General features: G+C 33.4%; 2 protein-coding genes across 4 annotated transcripts in view; one reads left to right on the top strand and one right to left on the bottom strand.

The window, feature by feature from the left end:
• The window catches only part of LOC134674921 (peptidoglycan-recognition protein LB-like), a 37,348-nt gene that overhangs the window by 851 nt on the left and 13,942 nt on the right, over nucleotides 1-22,555 (top strand). The window lies entirely within an intron of this gene.
• LOC134674916 (nucleolar protein dao-5-like) lies at nucleotides 320-22,490 on the bottom strand. Of its 3 annotated transcripts, none has more exons than XM_063533075.1 (12): nucleotides 22,361-22,490; nucleotides 19,139-19,343; nucleotides 14,969-15,471; nucleotides 14,191-14,350; nucleotides 4,464-4,674; nucleotides 4,094-4,376; nucleotides 3,902-4,002; nucleotides 3,362-3,674; nucleotides 2,877-2,987; nucleotides 2,515-2,666; nucleotides 1,922-2,123; nucleotides 320-1,703 (listed from the first exon to the last, which is right to left on the bottom strand). In XM_063533075.1, the coding sequence occupies exons 2-12, from the start codon at nucleotides 19,335-19,337 to the stop codon at nucleotides 1,506-1,508; spliced, it is 2,433 nt and encodes an 810-aa protein (XP_063389145.1). In that variant the 5' UTR covers nucleotides 19,338-19,343; nucleotides 22,361-22,490; the 3' UTR covers nucleotides 320-1,505. The 3 variants fall into 3 exon arrangements, with proteins under 3 accessions (XP_063389145.1, XP_063389144.1, XP_063389146.1); XM_063533074.1 differs by having other exon boundaries at nucleotides 22,319-22,481; XM_063533076.1 differs by lacking the exons at nucleotides 320-1,703; nucleotides 1,922-2,123; nucleotides 2,515-2,666; nucleotides 2,877-2,987 and adding an exon at nucleotides 3,005-3,269 and having other exon boundaries at nucleotides 22,319-22,484.

A 22,555-nucleotide genomic window follows, 5' to 3' on the forward strand; every position in this document is an offset into this window, starting at 1 on the left:
TATCCTTATTGATAGAAGTCAAAAAGTGACAAGTTACACTTTGCAAAAAGTAGGTTCTACGAAAAAAAAATATGTAAAAATCAATTTTAAGTGACAAGTTTACCAATAACATTTATTTTTTATGTGCAAATACATTCAAAAAATTTAAAAAATAAAACCCAAAAAAATTTTTTTTGGCGAAATTGACCTAAACTCATATTACATTTTTTACTTCTTTTGACCTCAGAAATGCGTGGTTAAAATTATTCGGTTTCCTCATGTTACACCGTGTATAATTAAATGAAAGAGTAAATTATAAACAAACAGCTACATAAGTTAAAAAAAAGTTTATTATTTTCCTTCGGCAATACAAATTAGGCATTATATTAAAGATTATCTTATATGTATGTGTCAATATTATATACAAATCACATAATATTTATCCAATTAGTGTAGGTATACCTGCATAAAAATAGATGCAATAATAATGTGGTCAATCTGACACATTATACTAGTAGTTTTGCAGTTTAATTCATAAAAATACTGATAATACATATTCTTAACATGTAAAATAGATAAAAAGGTTTTATATAAGTTTGCACCCTAAAAGGGTTAAAACAATAAGCATTTAAATTAGTAATTATAAGTATTATATATTTCAAGCAATTATAATTTTTGTGAGACATAATTTCTAGTTATATGTATTTATTTCAATAATCATAGAATAAATTATGTTCTACAATATATATGGTACATAAAAAACTAACTTATCTATATAATAAAACTAAAAACTAATACTATATTAGCATCGCAATATAGTGGGGAAATGCTGCCAGCATCCTCGGCACCATGCCAAAATGGAAAATTTTTATTCGTATTATTTAGTATTAGTTTTTAGTTTAACTCCTGGTTATTTATTAATTTGCGGCATGATATGTTCAACATTTCAATTGTTATTCTTATTCCATTTAAGTAATGGAATAAATACATAAATAGCTGGCAATTGAGATTTAGTTACTTTATGGTAACATAATTATACTAGTTATATTTTACCATATTCTTTGTTATTTCTAGAAAAAGTATTACCTACTTTATCAGCAGCCAAAAATGTAATGTTTAAAAATGATCACACAACATAATCTCAATTTATTGAATATTTGCTTATAACACCAATGGAAACCAATTAAGAGATATTTAATTTAGACACCGCATAAGGTCACATGAGAGTAGGTTAGAACCTTATAATTCAAGCTTTATGAAAAATAAAAATCCAACGAAACATGCATGACCTTTTATCTGTATAGTTACCTACTTCATAACTTCATAACATGTCATAAGTCAATTTCTGTAGTTATTATTATTTTAGACGAATTAAATTAATAGGGTTGGCCAGGTGAAGCTTTACACAGATGGTAGGTATATCAAAAGTATTAAATAGTTATATTTTATGGCCTTAATGAGTTTATACCCAAATCCCATATAACAAATCTAAAAAAAGATGAAACCTTTGGCAGTTGCCTTAGCTATTACTCAAGTTCGCAAATAAGAGAATCTAGTTCATTCTTGAGTGTCAGGGACTCTTCTCTCTGCTTCAGCACGTCATCCTTCAGTCTGTCTACATTAGCCATCAGTAGAGCGTTGCCTTTCTTTAGAGCGGTCACTCTGGCCTCGTGCCGCTTCAGCCTTGTCGTGAGGTTGTCCTTCTTTTTCGGCAATGGAGCGTCCTGAAATGGATATACAAAAACTTAGTGTCTAGATCTAGGTTATATTTTTTTTATAGTAGTGTGTTTGTAACTTTATTGCTGACGAAAGTTAAATTCACTTTAAATAGTACTGCAATAATTAGTCCGATAGCAAATTTTGTTTACTCTTAATATGTACAGGAAGTTCGTAAGCCAGTTGTAAAATAACTTAAAAGAAAAGTAACTAAGGTATTATTTACCTCAGGTTCACTTTCACTCTCCGTTTCGCTCTCCGTCTCCTGCTCGGTCTCAGTTTCAGTTTCCTCTTCGGTTTCACTCTTCTCCTCCTCCTCTTCCTCTGATTCTTCTTCCTCCTCTTCCTCATCTGAGCCCACTTCTTTCATCATAGTTGCCATTTTGTCTACTTCGCGCTTTAATTCTTTGTATTTCTTCTTCTCGTCTCTGCAAAGATAATCAAGTATTTACCTACCCGTCTGTTTTTGGGTAGCATTATGTTTTTTGTGCCTAGAGCGCTATATATTATGTTCATATCGTAAACTAAAATAAATAAACTAGAGGTACAAAATGAAAATAAAGAAAAAAACTAAAATTAATATATTCAAAAGACCCTATTGCATATAAGTAGGTAACAACCAAATATCTAATAACCAACACAAAGAATTTCGGTTAGTTTCGGCGATTAACCTGTCTCGCTTTATAATTTAGTAGTAAAACAATTTACTTTTTTGTACCGTAGTCGGTTTTTTAGGGTGTGTCATTATTGTCATTAATGCATCTCATTTACATAATTAACATGCATCGAAAGATGTAACTTATAAGTAATTCTACGTACTTCAACGCCAATTGTTGGTTTTTGAGTGACATTTTGAAGGCCATTCTTTCGCGCTTCATAAGGTCTTGTTTTTCTTTTAGGTGTCGGATTTTGTTTTTCATATTGCGTACTTCTTTTTCCATTCGCTTTTGTTTCTTTTCTTCACTCTCCTCCTAAAAGAAAGACACTTTTATTAGATAAGTACTTGAGTTGTACCGTCATCTTTATTTCAGCTTTTTACCCCCACTGCTGAGCATAGACCTCTCTTAGCGTATGAAATTGTTTTATAAAATTTATCTGAAATTATTTGAACTACCTACCAAAATGCTTATAAATCAATGCAATCATAAAAAATATAATATTTATTATATACAGATACACACCTCTTCAGGCTCCGATTCCTCTTCCTCTTCGAAACTGTCGTCTTTGGTAACCGAAAGCTGTTTGATTGCGTGACTTGATCTCCTTGAACCCATGCTTGTAGGCATTATACCCTAGAATGGTAAAATATGTGTCTTAAATTAATCCTTTTGTATACGTATATAAAGTAAAGAGCAAACGTCTCGTGATTTAAAAAAAGCAACCCATACCTCGTTGTCGCTATTAGTATCAGCGTTAGTAGTAGCAATAATGTTAGTTGATTTAGCGCTTTTCCTTAACTCCTGTGCAGCAGTTGAGTTTACATCAATGTTTAATAACCTACACTCTTTTTCGAAATCCAGCTGTCTCTTCTGGTAAAATGACAGTGGTTCTTCTGACTTATATACCTCTTCAACCTGTAAATGTGTTAGTTAAGCTAAGCTGAAGCACTTTTATTAACAAAGCATCATTTCTTTAAAACATAGGTACAACTATAGTTAAATTTTACCTGTAGTGCTTGTTCTAATTTCTTTTCTAATTCTGCATTCTTTCGTTTTACTTCCTCCAGTTCTGTCAGTGCCGTGTCTCTGTCTTCTGCGGCTTCCAGATATTGCTTTTCCAAGTTATCTGCTGTGTCTTTAGCCCTATCTACTTCCATTTTAAGGCTGTTCACCAGTCTCTCATCGTATGCATCTGTAACTGATATAACCGTCTTATGTTGTTCTTGCCTTATAATTGCACGTTCTCTTGCCAATTCAGCTTCGAGATTTTGTATCCTCGTTAGCAGTCGTTTATTTTCTCTTTCTTGAGCTTCCTTATTCCTGCAAAGATGAAAAGCATTTTTTGGAAATTTAGTAAAGAAAAACAATATATTTCTGGATTTTCTATCTTAGAAGAATTTAATGTTAATTCTTGTTAATTTAAGGAAAAACACACTTACATAATATTTTAGAATATCTTTGAGGAGGTCTATGATCAAATAAATTAAGTTTTCGCAAGCAACAAATTTGCTTTGTACATTAATAAATGTATATATTGTTGATTTTACCTAAGTTCAATTGCCAGCAATTGTTTTGTTGATTGAAGGTCGTCTCTGACTTTATCAATATCATCCATCTCATCGATATCTTCTTCTTCTGCACCAGGGACCTTAAATGTAAAAAATATATAAATAATAAGATTTCTAGTAGGAATCCCGCGGTGTTGCATCAACTTTGCCGAACACTGTAAATATTATTACCTCTGCTACTCCTCCTGCTATTGAGACTCCCGAAGGAGACGCAGATAATAGATTAGCTTGAGACATTGACTTTTGAACCTGTTCTTCAATAGTCATTTGCCTTCTAAACTTCCTTAAACCTTCCAAGTTAGGTTTGCTCCTGTCATTTGTTTTAGTTTTCTTTAGCTTAATGCCCTGATTGATTTCTTTTAATAGAGCGTTGTGTGAGTTTGGTTTCTCTGATTCAAATATAAATTGGTCTTTATTTTTTACTACTGCTGTTTTTGTAATAATTGGGCTTGATCTGCAAAATAAAATCGTTACTTTAATTTCTGAACTTTTCACAATCTACTGAAAAAAGAGAAGGTATTCATATACAAAAAAAATAAACCTGTCATTGCAAACGACTTTTTTCAATTTTTTGCCTTGTTCTACTTCTTTCATCATGTCACTCCAGTCAGGCCGCCTTCTAGGTCTGCTTCGAAGGCTTTCCAACTTTTTCAACTTTTCTGGATCTAATGGACTTTTTTTGAATTCGGGTGGAGGAGGCATTTTCGGTGGCAGTGGTGGCGGCATTGGTGGTGGCGTTGGTTTCAACAAGCCTGTTGTAAATAATCTTTGTTATAAGTTAAGAAAAGTGATTACAAAAATAATGAACTTTTATTTTTCTTTTTGTATAATAATTATTTACGATACAAGTGCGAAATTCGCAACGAGTGGCGAATTTTGAAACACGACCGAAGGGAGTATTTTAAATCGACACGAGTTGTGAATCACACATTCGCACGTGTATCGTACCGTATAACGTTTTACAGTACATATAACCCTTTTAATTTTCGATGTAGTTACGTAATGCGATTATTATAGCACAGGGTGTCGTAATGAAGCACCAGATGTATTGTAAAACATTATAATTTTATAGTTTATTAAAAGAATGAAGTATATATAATTTATATACTTTATGAATTACTTCTTTGGCTTTAATTTGCCTAGAGATATCCTCTGTAGAAGACCAATTGTCTGTCAATTCATACAATTGTCTGAGAGTTGTAAACTTATCGCCTGTTGCCTTTTAATACTATCAAACTAACCTTATTTTTAAATATACCTTTTATAAAAATATTTGTAACATATTTCTGACTATAATTTGTTCCTATGAAAGCGAATAAATATCAATCTAGCTAGAGTTTATTATACTAAATACACTTTTCTCTATCTTCTTTGACACTATGAAACTGCACAACGGGACTTAATCGCGCAGCTTCATAATGTAATTGATGTGCAGTTTCATAATGTTAAATAATGGCTGCTATTTAACTGATCACCAGATTTAATAAAATTTAATACCAAAAAAATGTACTTTACCACCCTAAAATAATGAATGATCACCAAAATTATAACACCATTTTAATGTGAAATGATTACCAATTTTATTACATTTTACTATCCTATTAAAGGAAATGACACCAAACTAATCATTATTAACCCAAAAATTGTAAATGATTACCAAATTTCAAACCCCATTTTAATGTCAATTGATAACCAAATGTTCACATCGTGATATCCTATTAAATAAAATGACACCAAAATAATCATTGTAAACCCAAAAATAGTAAATGACCGCCAAAATTAGAACTCCATTTTAATATAAAATTATAACCAAATTTTTAAATCTTGCTATCCTATTAAAGCAAATGACTCCAAAATAATCATTCTACACCCGAATATAGTAAATGACCACCAAAATTGTAACCACAATTGTTTCTGTATGGGTCACAGATCAAACCTAACCTGGGTTACCTTTTCTAGTAGAATTTCGTTTCTGTAAGGGTCGCAGTTCAAACCTAACCTAACCCACTTTTCTAGTAGCATTTCGATTCTGTATGGGTCGCAGTTCAAACCTAACCTAACCCACTTTTCTAGTAGCATTTCGTTTCTGTAAGGGTCACAGTTCAAACCTAACCTAACCCACTTTTCTAGTAGCATTTCGTTTCTGTAAGGGTCGCAGTTCAAACCTAACCTAACCCACTTTTCTAGTAGCATTTCGATTCTGTATGGGTCGCAGTTCAAACCTAACCTAACCCACTTTTCTAGTAGCATTTCGTTTCTGTAAGGGTCACAGTTCAAATCTAACCTAACCCACTTTTCTAGTAGCATTTCGTTTCTGTAAGGGTCGCAGTTCAAACCTAACCTAACCCACTTTTCTAGTAGCATTTCTTTTCTGTAAGGGTCGCAGTTTAAACCTAACCTAACCCACTTTTCTAGTAGCAATTCATTTCTGTAAGGGTCGCAGTGCTAACCTGGCCCACTTAACTGATAGCAGTACAAACCTAACCTACTTTTCTAGTAGCATTTCAGTATGCTCCTAGAAAAGTAGGTTAGGTTAGATAGGTATGCGGTGCGGGGTACGGGGGGTAGAGCGGGAGGGGCTAATAATTTTGGCAGCATTTTACTTTATTTGGTAATATGTATACATTTTTTGGTAATCATAGTGTTTATTTAGGTGAAAATATCGCATTAATTTGGTCTTCAAGATTTGGTGATCATTAATGATTTTTGGTAATCATTCAATATATTTGGTATTCGAATACAATTTGAAGTGCAGTCGTAATTAAAACGGTGGTACTTTTGTAATTTTAGGCCTTATTTTTTTGGTGTTCAGTCATTTTTAGAGCACCGTACAAAACTTTGTTCACGGTGCTCTTATGGGATCACTTCGGTCTTGCAAATCGGTTAAATGCGTTTTTCTCAAAGACCGTTTGATGTAGGTACCTGAAATTTGGAATAGTTATGGCAAGTACCATCACTAACACTGTGAATAAGTCGAAACTGCTTATTTCTGATTTTAGGGGGAAATTTAGGGGTTAAGAGGGGTAGGCTGAATTTTATTTTCAATTGTAAGAATCGTGTGAGGTACCATTAGAAAGCTTGCAAAAAATTGAGTCGATGGACTGATTTTGACTTCATTTTAGAATGCAATAGTTTCGATAAAAAATGCATTTAAAGTTGCAAGTTTTCATACAAAAATTTTCACCTCTGTCCTGGCGATTTTCGGGAAAACTATAGCTAACAGGCAGCTGACCAGTCAATAACCAACTAAAACGAGTATGGAGACGGCGGGAAAATTATCAGGTTAACTCTAACTTTATTAGTTTTTAAACTGCAGCCTGATCTTTGGTTGCTTAGGGCTAGCTAACTGATGCTTACACTGGTCATTCATATTAAGAAGTAATTTAGTATGAAAGAACCTTACTTAAAACATTGACATTGAAATTTATGACTTATGTCTTTGATACAAAGTTTAATTCTACTTACTTACTTTTGTGAGATATTTAATTTTTTTCCGGAATAGCCTACTATAAGTATGAGAGAGTAAAAGATCTGCAAAATGCAACCTTATTATAAAGCAAATAAGTTTAAATTTCGAACAGGCTTTCCAACCAATGGACTATCGCAGTGTGCTCAGTAAGAATCATATTTATTATTGGAGTTTATCAGTTCAAATTTAAATTAAGAATTCCGTTCTTCACTCTCGTTGTGTTTTTTTTTTTCACATTAGAGCACATAGAGTTAGTAAACCGATAGAATAGAGATAATAAAGTCATTCAATATTTATTAACAGCTATGGCGTCATCTACCTATAGATTTAACTGAGAGTATCTGATTCGTAAAAACAGTACCTATTCCTTTTCATTAAGTACCATTACATTTATGTATTAATTGTATAAAGTATGTATATTTTTGAACCGATCGGTGAGAGCAGCAACTAGATACTGTATTGTTACGAAAAAAAAATTAAAATTCACAATTCACAGTTTTTGGAAACAAAGGTAAAGTTGACGAAATATAAAGTAAGCCGATCTTGATCAAACTTGTTTGAGTGACAAAAATGTCAGTTAAGATTTGGTACTCATGAATTCCAGTTCTACTAAAATATTTTTGCTTTTAAAAACTCATGTACAATAAGTCCAAAATTGTCCGGTAAGTTAGGTTTATATTCAAATTATACGCAATTCTTTGTAGCAACTCCGCCAAGTGGACGGAAACAGGTACTGGATGGCAACCTGACGCAGTTACCCTACTTGTACTAAAACTTAGACATTTATTATTAGGTACTTATTTCTGTGACTTATATGAAACATGAGCAAATTGATTAATACTTTACGTTAATTATATTTTGAGTCAGAAACAAGCCTAACGTAAAAACCGAGAAATGCCGAATCACAGACTTAATTGTAATATTACTCCTTTTTGAGTCGTGCCTGCCCAGTCTACAAGTTTAAAATACAACAATTGCGACTAGAGTCTGGCTAGCCAAAAATTGGTGACAGATATTTCGTTGTTGTATCACCAATTGTCTATGATTAAAAAAAAGCTAAAAGTCAGTTGTCAATTTATGTCATTCATTCAAATTGTTTGCGGTTTATAAGGGGTTTATTTTAAATAATATTAATAATTTCTATACTGAGTGAGGTTTGCAAACTATTATTTAAGCTCGTAAATTATTACGACAATGTGCGATGTCGACGTGTAGCGTTGTATAACGAAAAACTGCAATGTTTACAAGTCCTAACCAAATGTAAACAAATTAGGAGGTTGGTGCTCTATAAATATTTTGATACTTTAAGTACTAGTTCTAACATTTGCCTATTACTTTGATTAAGGACGTGAATTTATTAATGCCTGAATCTCATAAACAGGACAAGTGTATAAAGAAACGGATAAATTAAAATTTCTGAAAAATATCCATAAAATCTAAATATTGGAACGTAAACATATGTGTTTGTCGTTGACTGTACTTTATATAGTGGTAGAATTTATGTGAGCTGACTTTGAGTGCACGTAAACGTTTATTTAACTTATTTCCTTAGGTACCTTATTTGTGCACAGAAAATCAAAAATATTGTCTAGTATCAAAACAATTATTCCTACTACACAAAGTGTGACCAGCCCAAGATTTTTTGAATTTCCCGCCAAACATTTGTGTATAATTTCAGTAGCCAGACTCTATATCAAAGATTATGAGGTTGTATGTATACCCAGTATTTTTGACGGATTTAGTTTTTCATGTTCGAAGTTGCCTGTCAACTCTGACGTATATTAAATTGTCAACTATTTTGGTGTTTGAAAGAATCAATAATTGGCAAAGTGCCGTGGCAGAAAAAGCCATTCTCACAAAAAAGAATCAATAATAATGAAAATGTTCAGACAAGTGGAAGAATATCATACTTCAATATGTTATGTATGCTAGTAAGATGTAAAAACAACAGTTTAGCGGAATGTCAGTTTACGAAATGGTTTGTACAAATTACAGAGAAATTCATAATAATTTGTTTCTAGTTTCTACTAGAAATGTGCCTTCACCAAACGTTTTAGATAAACGGTATTAGGCCTATATTATATAAACGTTCTTGATTTCGGTTGGCCGAAATGGGACTTACGATTTTTCCTCTTTTCACCTCCCAAGATGAGGTTGATTGTTAGTGTTAGAAAGCTGTAATTTGGTATGGATATACAATCAACCCGACAAGGTGGTAAACAAAATCTTTAATCTCTAAAAAATATATCTAAGGTAGAAGCTTTGTAACTTCTACATTACCTATACTAGCCCAGAGGACTTTAATAAAAGTCCAAACTCCAAGGTCCCAGAGCTCCCAGGCATTACGTTCTTATTTCCTAGTCAATAAAATGTACTTATGGGATAAATTAGTATTAGTATCCAAACTTAAAACCACCTAGGGATGTGTCGTACGGTGCTCTGAACACCGTAGTCTTGACTTCGTGCTTGGCCAATTATTTTTGATAAGCATGATTTTTTTTATTTAGGGTGCCAAAGTATTTTTTGGTGGTCATTATATTTGTAGCCTTAAATAATCGTGAAAGTTTAAATCAGTGTTCTTTGACACTCTCTATAGTTCGTTTTTTTAGCATTCGAAAGAAGGTAAACGATCTTGACATGTCTTTTAATTGAAAAACGCTTTTTAAAAGTCAGTAACTATTACTTATGAAAGCAGAAAAATATAAATGATCGTATTACATTCATAATTGTTACATATTTGCTGTGACTTATTTTTAAAACGGGTTTTTCAATTAAAAGACACATCTAGATTGTTTACCTTTTTTCTAATGCTAATTAAAACGAACTTTAGATGGACTCAGCAAGTTAGACAAAGTTGCGCATTTTTATGTTTTTGTCAAAATTGTGTTAAATAATAGATACACTGAAAGAGTCTTAATGTGATTAGCGTACTAGGCGCACCAATCACTACAGAAAAATACTAGTACTACTTAGGGGTAAAATATACAATAATTTATTTTTACGAACCCTTAAAAAGATTAACTCGATCATCTGTGTAGTCATCCATGTTCACTTTAATCTCAGGTTTTTTTACACAACATAAAATTCTATGAATCGAAATTATTTTTAAAGCACCGCTCCTTTTTTCATTATAACTATTATAAGTAACACTTTAATTCTATTACACTTTTTCAAATTAATATGAAGTGGTTAAACTTAACAGTTATGAGTGAAATACACCGCTAATAATCAAATTTTGCACCTGATTCATGCACGCGACGTACGCGGAACTATCTGTGACTATTTTGGTTGGATTTAGACTACTACCTAGGCAGTCTGGCGCACATGAGATGAGTAAGTTAATACTTCAGGTGCGTCGTCGCCTGTAATTATATTATTTATACGATACGTTTGTAGTTAATAATATTCTTATTTATTGCTGATCTTTTTGCGAATTAAAGTATTTATCTACATATTATATATTGTTTAATGTCTTTATGTATATGTTATTACATATATGTATATTAATTTAGACGTGCAGAAAAGAGGATTTGTATCTGTATATTTTATATCCCATCAAAAACATAAATGTAAAAAAGGAGAGCCAAGTTCAATACAAAAATTATGCTTGGCTGTGGGGTTCGCCGCAAAAAGAATAGAGATCTAAATGAGTACCAAGTTCTATGCAAAATCCAAATATGTATTTATAGGAACAAAATAACATTATAAACAAGTATTAAACTCTATTTCTTTGCTTTATTGGATACCTATAACAATTGCTGTTATTTTAAAAAAATGCGAGATCTTAAAGCAGGTTAGATTTGACTAGGCCAGTTTTCATTACATCAGTCATTTTATAAAGTTATTCAACATATATATATTTTGTAATTCTGATAAAAACTGGCCAAGCCAAATCTAACCTACTTTACGATCTCACATTTTTTTTAAATAACAGCAATTGTTATAGGTATCCAATAAAGCAAAGAAATAGAGTTTAATACTTGTTTATAGAAAACTAGGCAGGTATTGAGATTTAATGTTTTTTCTTGTGTTTCCGCTGCATGTTTTTTACTTCTGTTCTTTGTATTAATTATGTGGTGCCGCGCGCCGCCAACGACACACCGTTGGCCGGTTGTTTAGCGCGTATTACAGGTTTTTTGTATGGGGACCCCCCCTATTTTTTCACTTGTTTTATTTTTAGATTTTTCCTACGCTTACACACAATTACCGAGCTGGTTTCCAAATTTCATCCTTCTAGGTCATCTGGAAGTAGGTTAGGTTTAGGTACTATATGTCAGTCACAATAAAAAAGAAATTTGTATGGGGACCCCCCCTATTTATTAATTTTTTTTTGTTTTTAGATTTTTTCCTACGCTTACACACAATAACCGAGCTGGATTCCAAATTTCATCCTTCTAGGTCATCTGGAAGTAGGTTAGGTTTAGGTACTTATATGTCAGTCACAATAAAAAATGGTTTTTTTGTATGGGGACCCCCCCTATTGTATAACTTTTTTTAATTTTTAGATTTTTTCCTACGCTTTCACACAATAACTGAGCTGGATTCCAAATTTCATCCTTCTAGGTCATCTGGAAGTAGGTTAGGTTTAGGTACTATAGGTATGTCAGTCAGTCTTAAAATTTACGACTTTTTGACCTTCATATCTTTATAACCGTTTGAGCTAGCTTCATGAAATTTGGGCTTCTAGATGTCCTTATGGATATAATTAAACACACGTAGTTTTATGTGTTTACGTTAAAGATGTTTTGAGTTATAGAAGGGTCAAAAGTGGCACCAAGTGGTTCGTGTAATATTACACTTGGCGCTGGCTAGCCAGTTCCTTTGCTTGAACTTGGCTTGACACGCTGCCGCGTGTCTAGATATTGTCTTCTAGTAGCTACTTAAATTAAGGAGTTTAAGGACTTTTAAATCGTTTTTTTAACCTGGTTTTTTATTTATGTCATTTGAATATTTACATATTTTTCAATTACTAGTCTTATTATTTATTTTTGTTATAAACTTACCGAAAAACACATTTTTTTTATGGTAAAATAAAGTAGGTAGACATGGTAAGTAATTATATGAAAAATTTTAGTAAGAATTTTACCTTATTATCACAATCGATTATATTGGCGACACTTGCCGCTGCAGAAGAGTCGTCACAATTATATCAATCTTATTAAGTTTCTATTTAACTAAGTACAGTACTATAGGTACTAATTATACACGGTGTAACATGAGTAAACCGAATAATTTTAACAGCGTATTCCTGATCATATTTAGAGACAAAAATGTCCTATAAACTTTTTTGAAATTCGCCTAGTTTCAGATATATTATTATTTAAAAAAAAACAAGTTTTTATTGTTACATAGTGTAAAAGGCCTTTTTGATGGTGATGTTGCTGCTATGGGACGTAGTCTAAATATCCTTATTGATAGATGTCAAAAAGTGACAAGTAACACTATGCAAAAAGTAGGTTCTACGAAAAAAAAATGTAAAAATCAATTTTAAGTGACAAGTTTACCAATAACATTTATTTTTTATGTACAAATACATTCAAAAAATTAAAAAAAAAAAACAAAACAAAAAAAACTTTTTTTGGCGAAATTGACCTAAACTCATATTACATTTTTTACTTCTTTTGACCTCAGAAATGCGTGGTTAAAATTATTCGGTTTCCTCATGTTACACCGTGTACATAAGTACTGATGTTTTTTTGACAAAAACTTAGTTTGATACTCTTTACATAATTAGGTGAAAACAGGCCTTAATTTACAATCCTATTATAGGACAAAGGCTTTTATTGTATTATAAATAACAGCTATAGTTAGGCCAAGCTAATTCTGCAGAGGATTTGATAGCACAGAGCGTGGAAGTGTTGTCAAATGCCTACGAAATCATGAAGATAACACTTCCACAGTCTATGGTATCAAATTCACTGCAGAGTCAACTTGTTCTAACTCTACCTAGTTCGTTTTTTAGCATTAGAAAGAAGGTAAGCGATCTTGACACGCCTTTTAATTGAAAAACGCTTTTTAAAAATCGGTAATTTATGAAAGCAAAAGAATATAAAAGATCGTAAGTATTAGATTCATACTTGTTACATAATTGCCGTGAGTTATTTTTAAAACATGTTTTTCAATAAAAATACACATCAAGATTGTTTACCTTATTTCTAATGCTAAAAAAAACGAACTATATTTCATACAATACAACATAGTGATCGCAAATCGCAACAATGTGATAGAGTAGGGTAGGTGTAGGCCTGTAGGCATACGTAGGTTGAGATTTTAGGTTAGAGGTTCAGGATGTTTTAAATTACACAAAAACCTTTAACATAAAATTGCCGCATCTAATCCTATCAATGTCATCAAATTTCTCGTGCCAATATCGATGACGATTGATCTTGCGCCTGCGCCGATTGAGCGCACTATCTGTCACACACTCTAATTATAATGTAGCGAAAGTGCCACTGTGTCAATGTTGTGCTGCTACGGTACAAACAAAACGAAGCTTTTGGATTATCATCAAAGGATTGTTCACTATTGGACCACGACACGTATGCATCGAATTAAATTTATATTTGAAATTTTCCATGAAACACGTTCTGTCCAAACATAATTCTGATGATCAAATTAAACATAATTTAAGAAAGGTAAATAAAATCTATTTTTTACGTGCTGTATAATTAGAAATCTATTAGTATCAATATCAAGTACTGTATAATTTAGAAGTAAGTAAATCTGCTGGCAGAGAATCAGTTTGTACTGTTAAATGTATTCTATACATTATTAGTACTTCAATATCTCTAAAACTTACTTCTTAAACTTTCATTCTTTGTCAGCGTATGTCCTTTAGGAACTTCATTAAGTGTCTTATCGATGTTTTCCTTGACCCGCTCGTGTAGGGGATCCCTCCATTTCTTGACTGGTTCATCCTTTGATGCTTGTTTTGCAAGGGATGGCTTGCGCGGAGGCAACTGTAAAAATCAATGTTTTCTCATGTACAAAAACAAATGAAACTGACAAAAAATATTAACATATCTATCATAAGATTAATAAGGATTAGATCACTTCTGTTTATTAGCTATTAATTGTTAAAATATGTAACATTGCATTGTAATTGACTTGCGGTATGCCGTTAGTAATTTACAATTCAAGTTGATTGTGTTTATTCAAAACATATCCTTCCGATGTTTTTAATAATCCCGATAGTTACGGAAATGTGCTCTTTTCTATTTATAAACTCGGTAGTTGCGTATGTTTTACGTGTGAGCTATAATGTAATAATAATAATGACGCTCACCAAAAAATAGATCATAGAAGCCGAGCACAAATCAAACATCCGTGATGACATCGTGGGCGAAATCAGTTATTTTTGAATATGGTTTTATGTTTTGTTTATTCATAAAAGTTGATATCGTTAAATAGTAAATACCAACTTAAATAATCATACGCGAAAGCTCTTGTTCTAATGTTACATACAAATAATTTATCAATTACATATAAGTGGTTAGTGATTGAGATCTAACGTTGAAAGTTATTTAAGATATATTGATTTATTTTATGATTAAAGAACACCAAAAGATCATACACACCTTTGTAGTAGGTTTTTCGATCGGTGGCTTTGTCGCCATTTTTGAGTCTTCCTTCTCTTCTACTTTTGTTGTATTAGTTTTCTTAAGAAGTGGCTTTGTCTCTGAAGTTTTGCTTGTTGAGTTTGTAACACTTTTGTCATTTGGACTTTTATCATTTGCTACAGTATTATTTGTTTTTGATGTACTATTTTTCTCCAAAGGTTTCTTATCTACGATTGTTACTGACTTATCTTTCGTTTTATCACCATCAATTGTTCTTACACTCCTGAGTGTAGGTTTTTCTGGAGCTTTCTCATTTGAGTTTTTTTCTTCAGTTTTAGGTGACTTATCGACTGGTCTTAATGAAGATTTTGTAAATCTAGGTTTTTCATCGGCTGGTCTTGACGCCTTGTCAGCGGATTTCGCTGCTGACGGTTTCACAAGTTTTTCTTCGACTGTCTCGGATACACCATTTTCTGGTTTGTCAGATTTTTCCTTTACTGTCGACTGTTTCTTTAAAACGGCTGAAAAAATAAGAATTATTCTTAGGGAGCAGCATATCGGGATTCAGCGAATATTCGTGATGGCGTCTTTCGCTACCCAAAGGAAAATGAAAGAGACACCATCACAAATATTCACCGAATCCCTGTATATGACACTACAAATAACAACGGAGCCACGCCGTATTGTCACCTTAATACTGTTTAGTTTTTCAAGTTTATATTAATGCATATATGTGTTAGTCTGTAAGGTGTTTGTAATATGTCCTTGTTGCCTGATTTAAAATGTTAAATAAATTAAATTAAATGCATCTTGCGTAACTTTATATACCAAAATATAAGAGCGTAATATATATTTGAGTGCTATAAAGTGTAAAATATTATTGTATTTGTAGGTGCTTTTAAATGATTTTGAGGTGCTGCATTTGAATAGATTGACTATGTAAAAGTAAGTTACTTAGAATATAAGCGATTTTGGTATTTAATATAATAATTTTGGGTATTTAAGAATATTTAGTTAAATTGATGGAAGCACGTGTTACGACCCCGATGTGGTGCATTTTGATGGCATTCACGTACGTAAATAAACATACTGGCTGCCAAGATGGCCGACCTTCGCTATTTTAGCGCGGTTACTTGTCAAACTTTCCTATTTGATGACCGTCGGGATACATTTTTGTAACCATGAAAGCATCATCATCAAAATTTGTTATAATATAGGTACATTCAATATGTGGCTAGGCTTGCATACTTGGCGCCTGTTAAAGGTTTATTACACGACTCAAAATTCGTAGCAAGAAATATCTATCTACGACATCGAATTCAACAACACGAGTTAGTTAAGTATATCTATGATTGTAATATGTTTGAAATTATAATACAATCGTTCACATTAATGAATCCTCTCTACTTTTACCTAGTAACAGTCACATTACTAGATATATAGGTATATTTAATGAATTTCTGCCAGCAAAGTGAATTTATATATTATAATGTTTCATTTAATTCTCATTCTTAATTCAACTACATATTGTCTAATTCAAATCTTTAGCCGTAACCCCAACACGTTCATTTGTTTTCAAAAAGTCTGTCGCGCCTAAAAATATCTCGAATCGTTGGCGTCGGCCAGCTGAAAATATCTCCTCTTAACATCTTCAACGTTTATTCAAACAGAAAATACGGGACAAAATGCGATCAGTTTTGCATTGCTATGAAATGCATTTTACAGGACAATGAACTTAGCTGGTACTAAATAGATAGATAAAATATAAGCAAATCTACAAATTACAATATTAGTCGATCGACTCAGAAGAACACGTAGACATGAATATTTTCAGGATTTGATGAATTCCAATGTTACGATCATATTTTTATACATTTGGCTGTGGCTCTTAACAATCATTTTTAGTTCAAATTTAGATACCTACATTATATGTAGATTTTAGTTAAAGATATGAAAACTCATAGTTTTAAAATCTGTATTGGGGATTATTAAGGGTACAATGATTTGAGCAGTTGTTTTCTCCAATAGGCCTACCTGCATTATTACAGTAAAGCCACGGAAAGTTTTACTTCATGTAGCACATGCACTTATACGTATGTCACTTGATATACAAAACCGAATCACGAAATTTAGCAAAATGTGACTGAATTCACCGGTCGTGGACACAAGAACGTCACTCGGTTCCAAACTCCAGACTACCAACTTATGAACACTTTGGGAGAGTCAATTATTTAGAACTCGTGTCTCCTGCCAAAGTTTCGGGCAGGTGTTGACGTCACTATGCTGTATACATCAACACCTATATACAATCATACAGTCTCTAAATATTATGTATGTATGTTAAACAGCCCACTCACGGAGCACGAGAAAAGTGGCAAATTTGACGAGTCATTTTATTGTGAGTCGCACAATTTCAATTTAAAAAGTAAGTGTTATATAAATTACATTAATTATGATTCTTTGATAATGTTAGTATATTGTTAGTTAACCGTTTCGATTTTCGTGACCCAAAATGGGTTGAATTGAGTAATTTTGTTTGGGTTCGAAACACTTCATAAAGTCTTATACAATGTCTTGTAGAATGCAAATTTTAAATCTTCAAACTTACTTTTGTTTTTGTTTTGTGGAAAAGGCTCTTTATTCTATATTTAAAAAATAAATCCCTATTTCTCACGAGAATTACAGGGTACAATTAATATAACAAACAAAACTTTTGAAGACGGCGTATTATTTTTTGGCAACTGACGAGGACAGGCTTAAAATTAACCATAAGTCCCAGACTTTAATCTAATCCCGGAATTTAATCCCGGTTATGGCATGGCCAATAATACTTTTAACAAATGTTTGTTCGGGCCAAATCTTGCGAGCTACATAAATTAGACCCACTTCCCATTATTCGATTGAGCTGAAACTTCACAAATATATGTAAGTTAAGCGACAGAGCTGATCTGATGATGGACACAGGAGGTGGCCATAGGAACTCTATGATAAAACAACGCAACCTAGTTGGGTTGGGTTTGAGCTTGTTAGAATTCACTCGACGAGTATTGGTTGCCTATTGAAAGAAAAGTACCTACAGTCAGCGAAAAAAGCTTATATTAAAAATATTTTTTTTGCCAAATATCTTTTTTAAATATACTAACTACGTTGGTGACAAACAAGCCGCGGTCCGCCTGATGGTAAGCAATCTCCGTAGACTATGCACGTCTGCAACTCCAGAGAAGTTACATGTACGTTGCTGACCCTAACATTCGACACCCTCGCTGAGCTCTGGCAACCTTGCTCACCGGCAGGAACACAACACTTATATAAATTTTTTGGTCAAGTCGAAAATGACTCCTACTTAATAATTGCTGCAAAGTTTCCAATCGTCCAAATCATTTCCGTTCCCGAAAGGTCCGCGTGGGACAGGCGCCGGTTCAAATGTACGTCACAATGACGTTGGTGGTCGGTCGTAAACAAACAGAACTAAAGTGACAAGTATCCAGTCTAATTGGAGCACTATGATGTTCTATACCTTGTTTTAGAACGTGACTATTTTAATTACGCACGGAATCGCGTCCAAGTGACACGTATGCAAAAATGGGGATCAATTTGGTTTCATACAAAGCTTCGTATGAAATAAAACTATGGAAACGGATTATGTCATCGCGTATAATGAACAAATATCCGTTCTCTTCACACAATTAAATGCATGTACCAGGATTTTGACCCAGAACCACCGGCTTCATAGGCAGGGTCACTGTCACTACCCACTCGTCCAAACCGGTCGCCAAGAAATAAATATTAAGTACTGAGATTTTAAAATACTTATACATAATATTTTACCATATTTTAGGTTACTGAGCAAACCAAAGGCTGCTTTAAAATGCAAGCAAGGCGTTCAATGGGAGTTTTACTTGATGGTAATTAACAATTATGAATGAATTTAAAAGTGGAAAAATGACTGTCTTGGGTGGTCTGGTAATTTCTCCACTTTTAAATTTATTCTAAGCTTAATAGCATCGTTCGCAGACGTTACTGCTTGTTAAAAATTAAAATTATGAATGATTCCTTCAACAAGTATCGTTTACAATTAAAGCCTTGACAGACATTATATTATTCGTTCTGTATACGAAACTACTTCAATTACCACTATTCTACATTAATAGAATCTTATATGAAACCGGACGAGTTAAAGATACTTACGCTTCAATGGTTTTCCCGCTGGAGCTGGTGCCGGTTGCTCTTTAGCCTCAGGCTTGTCAGCCTTTGCTGGTGTCTCCACTGGTTTCAATTTCCTCTGAGTCCATGGTGGCGGAGCTGCTGCGTCCTTATCCTTCACCCACGGCGGTCTGAAGGTCTCCCGCTTGACTGCCGGTTCCTTGTTTACGCTGCCTATCGGCATTGTGTACTGCAGTCAACAAAATGTTTCCATCATTTCTACACAAATACCTACTCTCTAGGAAATGAACACATGGATGTTTAGTGTGATGAAATGTGTGTAGCGCAAAGTCCATTTGGCTAGTAGCTATCTAATGAAATTACGACTTCCAATGTAAAGTAAAATAAATATTCCAGAAGAAAAATACTCTGATTGTCTGATAATTAAAAAATATACCACTTTCAACGCAATTACGGTAACGTACGAGTACAAATATCAACTTGTATAATGATAAAGAAACTAAGGATTATGCTTTTGGTTGGCAACAATTAATTTAGAACAGTATGAATCGTATGATTTATAAATTCGGTGGGCGGTCTATAAATTTGTCCATGAGTATAGTGAACCATAATGTGTCGCATATAATATTGGTCAAAAAGCAGAATTTATAATTCAAAATTAAGTTACTTTTTACTAATACTGTACATGTACTTAGTAATGAGTGTAATGACAATGACATAAACATGATTTCGTCACGTAAAGATAATCACTAATAAGTAATTCGTCAATAGTAAGTGACTTTCATCCTGAACTACTCTACTTCCCGTCCACGTCCATTCATTCAGTATGTATTATTTTTAACGAGGGCGTCATATGCTCTACTAGTCTTATTATAAACACTCAAAGACGATGAAATAATGTTTTCCAACGATTAGACGTAATCATGCTCGTTTTAAAGAGGAAAAATATATTTTACGTTATCCTCTAGTAGTCACACATCCGCTCCACGGCTCAGCCATGCAGGTGATGCAGGATACGGAATTTTCAACGGTTTTTTATTCTGGAAATGAAAATCGTACAGACTATGCTCAGATCTTCTTCTTCGTCCTGGCGTTATCCCGGCATTTTGCCACGGCTCATGGGAGCCTGGGGTCCGCTTGACAACTAATCCCACGATTTGACGTAGGCACTAGTTTTTCCGAAAGCGACTGCCATCTGACCTTCCAACCCAGAGGGGAAACTAGGCCTTATTGGGATTAGTCCGGTTTCCTCACGATGTTTGCCTTCACCGAAAAGCGACTGGAAAATATCAAATGATATTTCGTACATAAGTTCCGAAAAACTCATTGGTACGAGCCGGGGTTTGAACCCGCGACCTTCGGATTGAAAGTCGCACGCTCTTACCGCTAGGCCACCAGCGCTTCGAGAATTATTATAAATATTATGCTCAGATAATTGCAGTATTTTCCATTTTGCGAAAAAAAAATGGTAGCTTCTTTATTACTTGACATAAGCTAATAGAAAATAGACACCTGCCGGGCTAGCACAATCATGACTGGCGCGACAGTATCTCGCGGCGAGATAGAGTACCCGTCTTTTGTAAACATAGTTAGAAAAAGACGGGTAGTCTATCTCGCCGCGAGATACTGTCGCGCCAATCATGTGCTTGCCCTACTGTCTGTTGTATAGGGACAACAAAACACAATCAACAAAAGAGACATACGCCCCCGCGTTTTACTAATGATGACAAGAAGGCGACCTAAAACTGTCTAATAAAAATGAAGATGTTTTAGCATATTGCGGCTATATCTTAGTTTAGTTTATTCACCAAATCGGTTTAGAGAAAAAAAAATATTTTCATAAAAATTTACTGACTAGTATAAAAAAAAACCCGTTATACTGCCTCATTTTTTCTATGTATTTAAGTACATGTTTATATATTATATATATCGTTGTCTGAGTACCCACAACACAAGCCTTCTTGAGCTTACTGTGGTACTTAGTCAATCTGTGTAAGAATGTCCTATAATATTTTTTTTTTTCTACATTATTAAATGGCGACTACGACCAGTGAAACCTGTGTCGAAATGTCGGTAAATCAAGGTAATTGAATAAAATTCGCGTTGACCCGTCTATAATGTGAGTTAATATTATCAAATGGTTTATACAGCGCTGTTATTTTTTAATATTAGTTGGCCTCTAGTATTATAATTTTATTGTGTAATGATCATATTATAAAAACAATCTAATCAGATCAGTGTAGAATCCATTGAGCTAGAACAGAAAATAAATATACATGCCGATATTTTGAATTTTAGATATAATTAGGAATTACTAAGATTCGTGCCTAGAAATTCAAATGAATCAACATTATCATGTGACCTGAAAAATACTTGGCTGATATTCTGCTTCATTAAGCATTTTGATCTATTGAGCTCATGCTCATGTCACCATGACTTATCCCAAACAACAAACAAAAGTGATTTTGGAAAGCTCTCAAAAAGTCCAAGGTTGAGAAGAAGAGGTCTGAGAAGGTCTTTACATCCGGGTATACTATAATACCCAGTTACTTGTTTCAATAGTATCATTACTAAAATGCAATATCTAACATTATTTTCTAAAATTATTATAATGCAATATCTAAATAACTTTGTGAACTATGATTAAAAATAGTAAATGAACCCGAGGCTAATTAAAAAACTAATACTGACGGTTAATGATAGAGGGTACGATGCCTAGTAGCCGTTATTATTTGATTGTTTGAGTTTATGTATAAACTTTTTAGGTAAATTATTTATTCTAAGAAATCATTCATTTCACCTCCAAGTCCTCCAACTAACTTTTTTTACTTTTTTTTTTTAATTTATTGAACAATAAGCTAAATAACGTACATTATTATTACAAGACCCATCGTGGGCAAAACCTTGAGGAGGTTTGTATGCCGATGGGGAGTTCGAGAAAATAACATGACAATATACATATCTATCTTATACTAATTAAAATTCTACCAGCTACCCAGTCTAAACCTTTTGATTAACCGGCTTTATATGATAGGAATTTCTGCAAGTGGCGGCAACACCCCTTCAATTACGATATACCACAACTGTTCACATTCCGTATCGCATGTTTACACAAAATTTGAAATAAACCCAGATATTTCTTAGCAGCTGCTTATAGAAACAGACGTTTACAGGATTCTTGTGATATTAAGAGCTATCTCTTACGTAGTTTTGGATGTGTAGAGTGTTGATGAGTTAATTACGCACTTATTGAAGACACACGTGACACGACACTTAATTTAACTGATCATATTTTTGGTAACCCGGAAGAGGAACCAGGAGGAACCGTCTGTTTGGGAAGCGGCCACGAGCGCGCTCCGCACTCGACTAGCGCCGGAATTTCATGACTGAACAATCCTCTGGAACTTATAAATAGGCGCGTCAAGACGGCGTGAACCGTGA

Source organism: Cydia fagiglandana, chromosome 20 (assembly GCF_963556715.1).
Source record: "Cydia fagiglandana chromosome 20, ilCydFagi1.1, whole genome shotgun sequence".
Lineage (NCBI taxonomy): Eukaryota > Metazoa > Arthropoda > Insecta > Lepidoptera > Tortricidae > Cydia > Cydia fagiglandana.

What these genes read in the sequence shown, in the direction of transcription:
- LOC134674916 (XM_063533075.1), bottom strand. Translation starts at nt 19,337, where the DNA reads ATGCCGATAGGCAGCGTAAACAAGGAACCGGCAGTCAAGCGGGAGACC. An exon ending in TCGAAAAACCTACTACAAAG is followed by an intron (nt 14,351 to 14,968) that starts GTGTGTATGATC and finishes TGATTTTTACAG; the next exon opens with TTGCCTCCGCGCAAGCCATC. An exon ending in AGGAATCGGAGCCTGAAGAG is followed by an intron (nt 2,667 to 2,876) that starts GTGTGTATCTGT and finishes TCTTTCTTTTAG; the next exon opens with GAGGAGAGTGAAGAAAAGAA.